General features: G+C 37.9%; 1 protein-coding gene across 4 annotated transcripts in view; it reads right to left on the reverse strand.

Moving 5' to 3' along the window:
- nfic (nuclear factor I/C) overlaps positions 1-15,829 on the reverse strand; it is a 475,870-nt gene that overhangs the window by 132,580 nt on the left and 327,461 nt on the right. For 3 of the 4 annotated variants that reach the window (XM_060845893.1, XM_060845894.1, XM_060845892.1), the window contains exons 8-9: positions 14,333-14,520; positions 6,475-6,633 (exon numbers count right to left, since the gene is read on the reverse strand). In XM_060845893.1, coding sequence (XP_060701876.1) covers positions 6,475-6,633; positions 14,333-14,520 — 347 coding nt within the window. The remainder of the gene's footprint in view (positions 1-6,474; positions 6,634-14,332; positions 14,521-15,829) is intronic. The other variant, XM_060845896.1, reaches the window with a different exon arrangement.

The raw sequence follows: 15,829 nt of genomic DNA on the forward strand, positions 1-15,829 counted from the left end.
CTGTGGTCTATGTACTCAGTTTTAAACTTACTACATTTATATCGGTCAATTCAAGTGATTCAGAAAATTAGCCCAGGAAAATGGAATTTTACTTTGGGATTGAGCCGAAAGTCAAGTGCAGGGAGTGCTAAGAATGGGATGCTTGTGCATTCCATATTATTGATTTTTATAAAATAAATCCATATCTTGAATGTTAGGACTGACTTTCTCGAGTGACTAACATTACAAAGATGTTTTAAACTTCTAGTGATTTCTTACTTGATAAATTCACCAATAGGGAGTGCGCTGTCATGAAATGCAACTCAAACAGTGTTGAATTTTTATGTCACTTGATGATTCATCTTACCAAAGATGTTAAAATAACTTTTTAAATGCAAAGGTGAAAGACATAAGATGTGAAGGAAGAACATACTAGTCATGGAGGGAACACTGACTGAAGTTCAAGCCTACAGCAGTTTACAATGAGTCTTTAACTTTTTTCTTCCAATTTTACATTCAAGGTATGCATGATTCCTGCACCATACAGCATACTCAAATTCCGAGTCTGTCTTTCGGTCCTCGTCAGTCCATTGTGCTAAACTTGTGAGAAAAGATATTAATTTGACAGAAGGTAGGGTGGAGGATATGGGTAGGTCTTGATTTGCCAAAAGCATCTCCATAATAGGCTGATGAATAAGGTCAGGGGACAAGTGCTAGCATTGACTGCTGATTGGATGAAGGTAGAAAGCAGGAAGTGGAATTATAGGGTAGCTATTCAGTGTGGTGGAAGAAGTGATGTTCCATAAGATTAATGCTGGAACCACTGCTTTTCACAATTTATGTCAGCAACATAGAATTTGGAATCAAAGATACAAGTTCTAAATTTGTGAATGAATCAAAATGAAAGGATACAGTAAATATTGAGGACTACTGCAACAAATTAAAGAGCATTAATCAAGTTACATAAAGGAAAAATAGGTTAAGGCAAATAATTAAGTTCAACATAGGTAAATGTGCATAGTACGTTTCAGTAGTCATGATTTGGAGCTGTTGGACTGAGGTGAATAAAGTTAAAAACCACACAACACCAGGTTCTAGTCCAACAGGTTCATTTGGAAGCAATAGCTCCTTCATCAGGTGGCCGTGGAGTATATGATTGTAAGACACAGAATTTATAGCAAAAGTTTACAGTGTGTTGCAACTGAAATGATATATTGAAAAATACCTGGATTGTTTGTTAAGACTGGAGGAGAAAGGGAGGTCTGCAGATGCTGGAGATCAGAGCTGAAAATGTGTTGCTGGAAAAGCACAGCAAGTCAGGCAGCATCCAAGGAACAGGAAATTCGACGTTTCGGGCGCTTGTTTGTCAAGACTCTCATCTTTTAAAATGACCATATTGGCTTCAGTTCCTTCATATGTAATCCCAGAGATTTTTTTAAAGTTACATTCTCAAGTAAACTTTAACAATAGGTGCCATGTCAGCTCATATAATGCATTGAAAGTGTGAGGTGCCCTGCGTGTGGCTGTCTGTGCCCCAACGTTCAGACTGAATCTATTTCTAAAAAAGGGATTTACAGAATCTTACAGGGATTGATACAGCTTTTGAGCAAAATAAAATATAATTCAGCAAGGACAAATTCACCCCACAAACTTATATGTGCACGCATTTGTTTGTGTGTGTGTGTGTGTGTGTGTGTGAGAAGGGGGTGTGTGAGTGTCTATGAGAAAGTGTGTGCATGTGTGAGTGTAAAAGGGTATAAGTCTGTGAGAGGGTGTGTATGTGTGAGCGTATGAGATAGAGCTTGTATATGAGTGAGGGTGTGCATGATTGTATGGGTCTGTAGGCATGCGTGCGTGCGTGTGCTTGTGTACGTGTGTGAGAGAGTATATAGTGCAGCGGGGTCACCTGTAATTTGACATGAACCCAAGGCCCTGGCTAGTTCGGTACCCATGGGGATGGCCTCAATCAGGACCTTGGGTTCATATCACACTACAGGTGACCCCACTGCACTATACACTCTCTCACACCTCTCTCACACGCATGTACATAAGCGCATGCATGCACACATGCCTACAGACCCATACACTCACGCAGACCCTCTCTCGTACGGTCACACATACACACCTCCCACACTCACCCTCTCACAGACTTATACTCCTTTACACTCACATAAATACACTCTCTCAGACATTCAAATGCCCATACCCCCACCCCAACACACAAACATATATGTTTGCGGGGTTAATTTGTGCTGACAGAATCATATTTTATTTTGCTCAAAAGCTGCATGAATCCATGTCAGATTCTGTAAATCTTTTTTTGGAAATAGAATCAGTGTGAACATTGGGGCACAGACAGACAGATTTTAACCTCACACCTTCAATGCATTATCTGAGCTGACATGACACCTATTGTTAAAGCTCACTTGAGAATGTAACTGTAAAAAAATCTCTGGGATTTACATAGAAAGGAATTGAAGCCAATATGGTCATTTTAAAAGATGAGAGACTTAACAAACAATCCAGGAATTTTTCAATATATCATTTCAGTTGCATCACACTGTAAACTTTTCCTATAAATTCTGTGTCTTACGATCTTATATTCCACAGTCACCTGATAAAGGAGCAGTGCTCCGAAAGCCAATGCTTCTAATAAACCTGTTGGACTATAACCTGGCTTGTGTGATTTTTAACTTTATACATTTCAGTGGGTAGAATTCAAGACCACTCACTATGTAGAAGGTGGAAGTCTTGGTGGAGCAGAGGATCCATGAGATATCAAAGTACAAATCATCTTAAAAATAAAAGTTTCATAATGGGGTTTGCGTAACAATGTTTTAAAAATGGATGCTTTAAGTTTAGAGGGACAGAACTGAAATGTAGGGAAGTTATTCTAAACTCTGTTAAACTAGATACTGCAGTACTGTGTTCAGTTTTGGTGGTCATATTATTAAAGGGATGCAGAGGCACCAGAGGGGTTGCAGATAAAATTTAAATGAATGATACAATAAACGTTTGGGTATACACATCAGGAAAGGAGGAACAAACTAGGTGTTCTATCCTTTTGAAAAAGAATAAGGCATGATCCAACATAAGTCTTTAAAATTACTTATTGTTTTGACATTTGCGTTTCTTTTTATGGGAATAGCATAACTAGAGGCATCAATAAGATGTAGTCACCAAAATATCCAGTGGAGAATTCAAAACAAATGTCTTCAACCAAACAGTAGTAAGAATGGTGATTACATTTATTATTCACTTTAAATAGAAGCTTGACAAAGATTTCCCAGAGCTGGATGTAGATGGTTATAATAGAAGGTTCAAATAGAGCATGAACACTGGCCTGAACTGGTTAAACAAATTGGTCTGTTTCCTTAGAGACAAAAAAAAGTTGCAGATCTGGAATCCAAAGTAGACAAACAGGACGCTGGATGAACACAACAAGCCAGGCTGCATCAGAAGGTGGAGAAGTTGACATCTGGGTCAAGAGCCTTCATCAGGATCTCAAATGAAAGACTTCTATCCAAAAAGTCAACTTCTCCACCTTCTGATGCTGCCTGGCTTGTTATCATCAATTAGTTTTGTTAATCGTCACAAATAATCCATTCAACTGGTCTTTTCCAGGACAACATATATCCTCAATATGAACTGATTAGTGAAGTTCAAAGTACATCCACATCATGGAACATTTATTTCAACAATAGCTTTCCAAATTCTTTAAAGGAACTGGATCACAATTACCAGCCAACTGAACATTCTTGAGCTGGATTTACATGGATGAGTGATTGCAGTATCGGCTTCAGCGCTATAGGGATCCTTTGATTGAACAAAGTAACATTTTGCCACGACCTGTTGAATAGTCAGCCAACAGCACAGCTCATTCATGGATTGAGCCCAAACAAAGAATGTCACTGTACACGCGAAATTGTTCAGACCTTCATGATTCAGCAATCCACACTGCAACTCAGGTGAAGAAAAATAAATATTTCTCTTGGGAGGGGCACTGGCCAAGATTCTGTCGCATTGAGGGGAGGTTTGTACCCATCAGTCAAAAAAACCAAAGGAGAACCCCTGTCAGTTCCACAGGAGAGGACTGATTGAATTGAGCACTGACTTAAATGCTCACCATCAGGCCTTTGATGTAATTGAGGTCCCAATTCCAGAAATCGTAGCTGCCAAGGAATCTATAACACCTCCTTGTGCCAACAATGCTAGCAGGAATGGTGGCAGCTGCCAGCAATGCACCCAGCAGTGGCCCAAGATCATCATGGGGGATGAGTCAAGATAGGATGGGGATGGGGGAGGGTCATGGTGAAAGGGACAGGGGAAAGGGAAGTAAGGTAGCTTTCAGGAGCTACACCTCCCCCCTTGTCTGTTGCAGGTTCCCTAAATCTGGAACACAGTTCCATAAAAGCAAGGAACTCCATCCCCTTGGAACTGCTGTCAACCCCAACAAGATGTGTGGGTATCCCTCAAAGGGTGCAGGAGAGCTGAAGGACCTTCATTTAATCCTGAATCTGCCATTGAATAGTGTGTTTTCAAGAATAATGGATGCCAATTGGTTCATTAATAAGCCTGACTGCCAGTCACTGGTGATGTCTTTAAATCCTGCATCAGTCCTTTCAGCCTTAAACCAGAAGAGGCTTTGTTACCATGATAAGCTACATTAAATTCAACCCATTCTAAGATAAAGCATTATTCGTGTGATTCTCTCTGTTCTTCCTCTGCATCTTTTTCCTTGATGGTGTAAGTTTCGATTCGCTATGAGTTTACTTTTCTCTCATCTCCAATTCAGTTCAAATAGATGATGTGAGATTGAACATTATTTTAGACAGTTCAGGAGTAAAAAGACTGGTTACTAGACTTTGAGTGTCCTCAAAATCATAGAACATGTGAGCATTTTCTTAAAATACGGTCCTATTTTTGGATTATAGATCTGGTTTCTTGTCTTTATTTCTATTAGGTGGTATCTTCTGTCCCTTGGGGCAGAACTTGTCTTCAACAGCCAAGGAAGCCAGATTGACTTGTTTCTTGTAATAATGTGTATGTACCTGCAGCAATATAACTGAACTGCTGAGAATTGCATACATAGTTCTCTTGTCTAGCATTGCTTGGCAATGTTATTTTTAATGCACCAAGCATAATGTTTAACAGCATATGTCTCAATGTGGGTGTGAACCAACTGGAGTGACCACCAGGCAATTAAAAAGGATGTAGATGGTTCCTTACTAAATTTGTCTACTGGCATGTCTAAGTTAGTGGTTTCAGATGGGAGTTGATGAGAACACTACGAAAGGACGAAGCATCCTTGGACTGGGGTTGGAAGAAACAGCCATGGTGATGTGTGACATAGATATAAAGAAAAATTCCTCAGTTTGATATTTGTAGCAATACCACAGAAAACTACAAAAAGCTAAGAGTAAGGCTGGCTAAGGATAGGACCAGGCTCAGCTGTGTTGCTTCCTATGCTCTGATAGCTTGTATTGTCTAACTTCAGACATGAAGGATGGTCCTTTCCAATAATGGCAGTATTCCTGCATGCCTCATTGCCTTCACAGGAGAGGGTTAAAGGGGGAAACTGGGGAATAGGGAAAATGATGGATGTGGAAACATTAATGTTACCGAAGTGACTTTCCTGCATACTTCTACTGCACAACAGCAAAATACTCATTACCCTTTGGCTACTACATATAAGCTGTTCGCCATAGAAAAATAATTCGCAACTAAAAGATTTTTTTTAAAAGGCAGCAATTAAATGAACACATTGCTATTGATTTTAATTAGTTTAGCACAGCATCTTCTAAATTAAATTAAATTGGAAGGTCTTTTTATGTTAGAAGACTTGGAAAAACAATTATACAATTTAATGCACACCATGAGCACTTTTTCTTACATTAAGCCCTTTTTTTTAACATTAAGCAGAGTACCAAGACCTCTAATTACGCCCAAATAATTTACTAAATGACGCAGTGCCAACTGTGACATGAGAATGATAATAAGCCACTAATATCTTCATGGCTCAGTGAGTAAGATCTACCTCCAGGGTATTTCCTTAAATTGTAGGCCTTGACTGCTAAACGCAACCAATAAAAAAAGGTTTGTTTAATTACTGTCTGGAGAAGACTTAAGACTGCTATCCTATATAAAGCACTCTTAAAGCTATTTGTTCTAATTATTGTTGCAAGAGCAATTGGAATGCATTATGGGGTTATAACTTTACCTTCCTGCATTGCCCTCTTTTATAATAAGGCAGTTAGACTTTTGGGACATCGACTCTTATTTCTTACTGCTGTAAGTCCCTGGGATCTTACTATTGGCCAATGTTATTTTGTTTAATTAGTTCCAAATAAAATGTTGTAAATAGATATCAATTTTCATACAATTAATAACTTCCATATTGGAAGGGACCATAATTCCTACTTAAAAAGATACTAATGTAAATAAAAACACAGTAAGTAGTCACTTTCACTATAGGGTTTATAAGTACAATGTCACCTTCACATGAGGATAACACTCCCCAGGGCCTGGGGAGTAGAACAACTGACACAGGGTGTCTCGCTCCGCAGGAAGCATGCGTCCTCTCATTTGAGCACGAAGTGGCATTGTCACTGAAGTCATGGAGAAGTCCGTGGCTCGCTCGCCCTCCCTCCCAGGCTGTGTGGAGGCAAAGGGCCCATGAATGGGAAAAAAATGGGGATAAATTGGGAAAAAAAGTAAATGAAAAATGGAAACATTTTGCAACACAATGCCTAGATAGATAATGTACACTTTACAAACTACAGTTAACTACTGAACAGATTTTCTAATTACTCACTTGTTTATATTTCCAACTCTATCATTGCTGGTTGCAAATACATATTACTACAAGCTGCCCAATTATAGTCTGACAACTTGAACCAATAAATTGCAAACTAAATGTAAATATTTATTCAAAACGGCCAACTAAATTAATGCAAATCAAGTGAAGGTCACTTGTGTCTGCAATGCAATGCATGTAATTATAATACGTTTAAACATGGGACAAGTGCATGACCTGGAGGGAATTTATACATTTTCAACTTTACTTACTATATAAGCTAAGCAAGGAGACTCAATAACTCATATGCTTAAAATTAAAATACTACATTTGTGTTCAAAACATGCATTACTTTTTTTAAAATTGGAAGCTTCGATGAGGTGCTGGTGCATGCAATACAAACCACTCAATAATGGAAAAGGGTGGGAAAGAACATATGGGGTAAACTAGGTAGTTGAGATTAGGGGACATTAAACTTTGGTTTTAAAAATTTGGCTGACAACAGGAAGACTGAGGGAGATAAGGAAGTCTACTGGTTTGAATCCTAGAAAACATAAAACTGTAGTTGGCAATACAATGAATGATGTACAAGCAAGGAATGGATTGAATGAGCTGCAACAAAATGAAGATTTGAATGCTATAACACAAGACCTGCAAAACTTAAGATAACATTTCAGCAGAATTTGCTACTGTTGATTCTAACTAAATTACTGTATAAGTTTCCAAATGTCATTTAATACTCCAAAAAGAAAATCAGCTCTCAACTGAACCCCATTCTCACACTGTCCTTTCCAGCAGGGGTCACTGAATAATAATTAGAAACTGGATCCCTGGTCATTTCTTCACCACCATCACCTCTCTGCTCTTTCTGTTTAGGGACACTGAGACCACGTATAGCCCCAAAATGCTGAACAGACTAAACTCACTTCAAAGCAGATACTGTACCGAGAATACTCATGGTCCACACGCCCCAGCATCACCTCTGTGGCACATGTATCTGAGAATCGGTATTATACTTAAAATAAATGATGAATACATAATGCAGGAATTGCATGTCTTTGCTACTTAATGCACCTGGTTAAAACTGTAGTCTGGATCTGATGATGCCATTGGGACTTGACATGTATGTGCTAAAGATTATGTAATTGGCACTGGACAATTGTCCTTACTCTTGCTCAACTGAGCAACTTAACATGACAAAAGTTAATTAAGCGACCTGGATGTTTTTATGTTATCATTTGCCCAGCTTCTGCTGACTGGGTAGCATTAAAACTGTCATCTATATTTCACTCTACTCTGATAATAATTACAAAGCTGACTATTTAAAAGGACAAGTGCATCATTAAATTTGAAAAGTCCTGGTACTGTTTTGTATTAATAATCATTTTGATCCTCTGGATATTCACGTTAATCTTTTAAATGATCTGCAGAGCAATGCAGCACAATAATATAATTTCCATTTTGAGCACTATTGTTTCCTGTGGCTGTTTAAATTAACACCTGATTTCCATACATAAAGGTTGACAAATGAATTTCTGGGAACTGAACTTTCTACAGTAATTGAAGATATTTACACACCGACAATTTGTGAATGCAGAAAAGCTACTGCAGTCTGCATATAGCTGGCAAACTTGTTAATCAAACCCTGTGAAGTAGTGTTTGCACAGCTAATACAGTTTTAAGCAGCAAGCTTCTCTTGAAGTAACAGTGACACTAGGGATTCATTCATTTTTTTCCTGATTATCTGCTGACTTATGAGGAAATTAGCCTGCAGCTTTTTGACTAGTCACAATTCTGTATCAATGACTGACACTTTTAGTATGCCATATCATGATATAACAATAAGTGATCGGACGAAGTCCTTGTTTCTTTAATACACTCACACCTACAGATTGAAAACCCTGTTTACGACCAATATTTATGTCAAGTTGACTTCTGTGACGGTGTTTGGAATTAAACTAGACACCTTTACAGGGATAAAAGGAAGTCATTATTCGATCTCATCCCATGGCAAGTATCTCTGCCCCACTGCACTACATGGTTTAAACCTCAGAGGAGTTTGCATGCCTTCTCGGTCTCTCAGTTGATGCTTGATATGCAAAGGAGAAAAATACTCTAGTGGGTCAAAATCAATAAACAGTTGTGTGCAAATCGAGAAGGTGAACCCAAGATAAAGGCATGCAATATCAAATGATACATGCTGATACCATGTCATGCTTCAGTTCTCCATATATTGATATTTTACATAAATTTGTTGGGAATGAGTTTTGCAATAGCAACAAAAAGTACTCTTGCAACATTATATTAGGGCACAAGAGCAAATAATGTGAAAGTTATATATCTCAGTACTGTTTCAAACTTTGACATAAATAAATCGTGCAGAAATGGAGTTAAACACAGGAGACCTCCATAGATATTAAATTGCAGTATGATAATCCTAATCTTATTGAAGTGCTTATTTCAATTGCAGACACCAGCTTTTAAAACAGATTTCTGCCAGCAGTTAGCTTATGACATTTTTTTTATAATGACAGTAAATTATATACATTCACTCTATTAGTTTAATGCATGACTAGACTAAATGTATATGTAGAATAAGAATAACAAATTTTCTAAAAAACTGATTGTTCTCAGATAGTGACAGCAACTTTGCACAGCTGTAAGCAATTAATGGATTTAAAAAGATTAGTGGAATTCTTATTCAAAGAACAGTTATTGCAATAGTAAAGTACTTGGCTTAAAGCTGAATTACAATGGCCCACAATATAATGATGCACTAAACAGTTACTTTGCTAACTTACCAGCGGCACATGGAATCAGAACAAAATATTGAGAAACATGGGAAAAATTAGAACAGTGCAAGTCTCGTGCTGTGGATTTCATCCAGTCTGTTGCGAGTAGCTAATATGACTACACTTTTCCAGCGGCCAGTAAGTCGCATGAAGATTACACAGCAATACTGAGACCCCTGGGAGCAACCACTTCCTTCTCAACAAATGGGTTGGGTGAGCAACTGGATTCTTGTAGTATTTTTTGGTAAATCTCACAACATATCTGACATCACAAGCCAGTCACGGGATTGTTCCTGGTGCCACATAATGATTCGTAGTAGGAAAGAAAATGCTTCCAATTTATAAAGCATTTTTCATGACATGAGGATGCCACAAAGCGCTCTGAAGAAAGTGAAGTACTTCTGAAGTCCAGTTACCATGGCAATGTATGCAAATTCAACAGGAAAAATAGGCATTGCAAGATCCAACAAACAGCAATAAAAGAAATGACTGGTTAACTTTGATGCAGTTTGTCATAGGTTACGTACTAGCCAGTACTCCAGGAGAACTCCCCTGCTCTTCCTTAAACAGTATCACAGGATATTAAAAATTCACCTGAATAAGCCTGAGTTCACTAATTCATTCAAAAGATGATACCTGTGGCCTTGCAGTGTTCTATTAGTGCCATATTGTAGGGTCAGCCTAGATTAGTTGCTCAATTCTTGAGAGGGGCTTGATGGGGCAACCTCCTGATGCTAGAAGTGAGTGTCATCACTAATTCAAGTGACAACTGAAGTGAGTGAGAAGAACTATAAGGAGAATCGAATTTACTTTAATCGAATTGCTTGGTCACTTGAAAGTGAAAGGGGTATATAGAAGATTGGAAGCCACAACTAACAAATACATCATTTCTACCTTGTTAATATAGAACAACAAGTTCAATGAATGGAAAAATTGATGACCAAGTTTCCTTCAAACCTGCATTAGTAAATCTATTGTATACATCAGTTTTGAAAATACACATCACATTACTACCCTTTGAAAACTCAGCCAACCTACAAACTGCAGTCTCTCAAGATAAATAATTATTGTATCCAAATATATTGTGTTGTTTGACAACTTTTATGCTCTGTACAGAACAGCAAAACAGATGTAAGTTCACGTAACAATCGTGCGCTCAATTTGTGGTTATAAAACTTAACTTGTGTAGCTTGCCCAGCATCCATAGCAATGTTACGAAACTTAAGTTTTAACTTAAATTCACATACAAGTCTGGACTTACAATATATTTGGGCTTGAACTTTATTTTAAGAGGGAGACCTTATGGATTTGCAGACTGACTGAACTGCATCAGTCAGTTTTGACAAGAAATATTAATGATGGGGAAGGTACTGCACTGCATAAACACAGGACTCCCAATGGCTCATTTGATGAGGTCACTCAAACTCCAAGTCACACTATCTCAAGTTTCTGCCTCTGAATTACAGCTTAATTGATCATGTTAGTAATTTTCAAGTATTATTCTTGTCTTTTTTTGTTTGATAGTGACAGAAGAGAATACTATGAGTGGTGAGCTTTCCATTGATCAGAGTATAAGTGGTAGGGAGGATGGCGGACAAACTAAATATTTGAGAGAAAAAGATGAAGTTCACTTAGCTTCTGAAAAGGAGGCAGTATCTCTTCTGGTGACATGGTACAACAATGTGAAAATGATATTTTCACTGCTAATTTATACAGTTATTAGGCTGAAGAAGATACTGGATGATACATAGTATACAGATGTTTTACAGAGCGCTATTTTGACTTCCCACTATCAGTGTGATAGTTAATGATAGAAAACAGTTGGAAAAAGTTAGCTTTTTTCAGTCATTAATGTTTGTATGCTATTACAACAGGCATTATAGTTTGTTTTAACAGTATCAACTTATCTCTTTTTGGTGGGACTTTGTACCAGTTTGCTTCCATACTACATCATACATACATCCTTACTGATGTGAGCACGATTTGGAGATACCGGTGTTGGACTGGGGTGTACAAAGTTAAAAATCATACAACACCAGCTATAGTCCAACAGATTTAATTGGAAGCATTAGCTTTCGGAGCATCGCTCCTTTCAGAGCGTCGCACTACCACCTGATGAAGGAGCGATGCTCCAAAAGCTTGTGTGCTTCCAATTAAACCTGTTGGACTATAACCTGGTGTTGTGTGATTTTTAACAATGTGAGCACACTATTCCTAGATAGCAGGCGATTGGCTCAAAGTGTTTCTTCTTTCAGAAAACAACACAGTTGCTTCATTTAAGACAAGTGTGACTACATGAGTAGCTAGAGTAACAGTAAGAGGATGTCAACTGGGGCTCTTAAAATGGACACATATCATCATTATTAATAAGAAAAGTAACAAATCAATTGTTGAAAATCTGAAATAAATCACTGAATTCTGTAAATAAACCTGAAAAGTTAAAGTTCCTTTTCACATGATAAATTGTGCCAGATTCATTGTGCGTTTCAAATGGTTCTGGTTGCTATTTTTGTCTCTGTTTATATTTTCATGACACCAGAAATATGAGACTACCATTCAACTATCAACTTCACACCTGGAATTTATTCGTTGACAGCTCTGGTCAAACATGCCTCTATGCAGTCTGATTGATAACTGGCATTGAAAGATTTGTTGAGATGTCTTTGGGTTGGATCGTTCCGTTCTCCAGTCCCAGGTGGACGGAAGGAGTGAACAACAAAGACATGCCTTTAGTTTGCATTAATATATGTAACATGATAGCACACTATAAACCACAGAGACATGCTTCGGAACAAGTAGACTCAATGGTAATCAATAATTGTACTTGTACTTACAATGCACTCTTGATTCTAATGAGTAAACATGCAGACCAACTTCTGTATGACCACAATAGCCTTTGCACATCTACATCTGAACAACTACCAACTGCTTCCTACAACAGTATAGCCAGAATATGACAATAAATTGTCCATTTAGCAATTACCTATGGCAGACAGAAATACTCTTCAACCTGTCTGGTAAATTCAGTCCGGATCTTGGTGTCGCTGAAGAGTACATTTCCTTCAGTACACTGAACGGCCTAAAACACTTCTGAATACTGGCAGCCCAGACTCTAGTTTACTACAATAGGCAAGGAATTTCCCATGGTATTTTTTAATATTAACATATTTTACTCAATTGCCAGTTTACTTTGGCAATTGTACACTGCTGACTCAGAACACTAACTTTGAAGTACATTGTTTCAGAATGCAATCTTAGATTATAGACTGGCAGGAGTGAGGGCATGCTACATTGTTTTATTTCACATCGTACGGATGAGATATTAACCCAGAGGACCCATGTAACTGTGAAGGTGGGCATGAAAGATTCCATGGCACCACTTCAAGAAGAGCAGGGAATTCTCTTGGAATTTTGGTCCAATATTTCTCCCTCCATATCAACATTAAAACATAATTCAACCGGTAAGTCACTTAATTTGCCATACTTGGAGCCATGCTGTCTGCAGACTGATTGCCACATTTGCCTACACGACAATGGCGACTAAACTTTTGAAAGTAATTCATTAGAAATGCTTTGGGGCATGACAAGATGCTATATAAATGCAAGATTTTTCTTCTTAATCATGTATCCACTGATGTACTTAGCCACACAAATTCAACAGACAGTTGAACAGCAAACTAAATCAGACCAAGATAGACACAAAAATGTGTACATCCTTTCCACTTGATTCAACCATGTCATAGTTGTGAAGGAAAGATGAAAAGCTCAGATTCCCCATTCATTATTTGAGGATGTTGGGACCCTATGCATTGATACTAGTGAAGATCCACACCATCTCAGTTGCAAATGCCATCTTAGAACTAGAATGTCAAAAGATAATTGGGAAGAGCTACAGCAAGAAAATGATACTGCATAGACTAATAGTATTAAAGTGTGCAGCCCCTTTTGAATTATTTTGCTTAGTCCCTAACTTAAAGGGGTTGAGTTGTGTGCAGCCATTTCCAGGTTGTTGCTCAGATGCAGTTTTGAGGGAATATTAGTGATGGCACTTAATGAACCAGGAACAGTTGAAACTACATTGTAATTTTTTTCTAAGAGGGAGCATCTGAGCAAAATTAAATTATGCAACAAATATTCCACAACAGGATTTTACATTACCTGTCATGCCAGCACTTGACAGATTCCACGGTTGACTCCATAAGCCCATAGCAAGCACATCTCTTTAAACTCACAAGTGCAGCCACTAGTGATGTAAATGTTGCAACTGTTCAGTTTATTTACTTGACATCACTAAATTTCACTGTTTAAGATCTTGGCAAAGGACTGGAGTCATGCACTCCTATTGTGAAATTTTGCATTAATAAATTGATTAAAACGTAGGTTACAAACTTAAATACGAACAGGACGTTGTCAAGATACATGAAGACTGCTAAAACAAAAATGCATTCCTGTACAGAGTTAAATTGACCAGAAAATGAATAGCACAATATTTTAAACTCCAATATGAAAATGCTGGAAACCACTATATAATATCTTTATCTGAGAATATGGGACTTCTTTCGTATATATTCAGTCATATCCTCTGATACTATGGAGGAAGTGGAAAATTTTAACAATCAACTTGGAGGGATGTTTCAAAAACAGGCTATTTTATTTTACAAACTTTTATTTATTCCTTATATCCTTTTAAATCACAGAACTAGGTTTACTTTTACTCTTTTCACCACAGTGCATTCGGGAAATTTGTAAGTAAGTTTACTCTTACCGGGCCTGGTTGCTGATTGGATGAGTCACAGGCAAGTGAGACCAGATCCTTCAGAGGGTCTGGTGGATTGAGATGTGGTGGGAACCGAATCGTTGTGTGAGGGAAGTAACCTGAAGCAGTCTGGGGAAGGATGGATGTTGTTGGAAAATGCAAAGATGAAGAGGCATGCGGACTTCGTGATGTAAGACCTGTAAATGCATAACAGAACAGATAATGTGCTTCAAACTAATTATACTGTGAAGAGAATTTTTAAAAAATCAAATCTTCCATTTATTTATATTCTGAGTATTGAAGATACAAATGGTTTACTTTTTCTGCTCACACATCTTTGCTTGTGACAGAAGTTTGCCACAGTTTATGTTTTGCTGTGACAAACATTTACTGCTTATCATCAACACAAGTCAACATTTTAAATGAGATTATCATCAAGTTTAAAATATATTTTTAAAAATTTGCTCATTGTGAGAGCGAGGCAAAGTAAACAGCTTTTCACTCAAAACTTGTATTCAGCTTCATTTTTGAGAATATTGTACGGTAGCTGTATCTGAAAGATTGCCTCAACAGAAAATGGGAACCTTCACAAAAACATAGGTAATTTAAACAAAAATAATGTTTTAAAATCTAACTTTCAATACAGGCCAGCCCCATTGCAAACTTGGGAGCTTACTGTGGCAGCAGTGCTAATAAAAGATCATAGTCCTGGAATATCTCTCTCCAACGATGTTGCCAACCTCCTGATTATTTCCAGCACTTGATGTTTTCTTTCATGTAAAAGTAAGTGGTTGTTACAAGATAAAGTGCACTCTCACTGGCAATATCCAATGTATCAGTGAGGATGTTGGCAGTACATCTCCCCATCAATGGAGAAAATATATGATGGGCCACAGGCAGTTTAGCATTAGTCTAAAATGACATTTATTTCTGTTCAATTCAAGATTGCATGCTCATAATGCATTCAGTTCAGTACTTCAACACCAACTCATATTTAGCACCTTCAAGAAAATGAGAAGCCCAAATGTACTTCATAGGAAATGATATTGAACAATGTTTGACTCTAAGGACAGATGAATGAAAGCTCATCTAAGGAGCTGCTGAACAAAGAGACCTTGGAATGCAGGTTCATAGCTTCTTGAAAGTGGAGTCGCAGGTAGATAGGATAGTGAAGGCAGCATGGTATGCTTTCTTTTATTGGTCAGAGTATTGAGTACAGGAGTTGGGAGGTCATGTTGCGGCTGTACAGGACATTGGTTAGGCCACTGTTGGAATATTGCATGCAATTCTGGTCTCCTTCCTATCGGAAAGATGTTGTGAAACTTGAAAGGGTTCAGAAAAGATTTACAAGGATGTTGCCAGGGTTGGAGGATTTGAGCTATAGGGAGAGGCTGAACAGGCTGGGGCTGTTTTCCCTGGAGTGTTGGAGACTAAGGGGTGGCCTTATAGAGGTTTACAAAGTTATGAGGGGCATGGATAGGATAAATAGACAGACTTTTCCCTGGG

This window comes from Hemiscyllium ocellatum, chromosome 28 (genome assembly GCF_020745735.1).
Source record: "Hemiscyllium ocellatum isolate sHemOce1 chromosome 28, sHemOce1.pat.X.cur, whole genome shotgun sequence".
Taxonomy (NCBI): Eukaryota; Metazoa; Chordata; class Chondrichthyes; order Orectolobiformes; family Hemiscylliidae; genus Hemiscyllium; species Hemiscyllium ocellatum.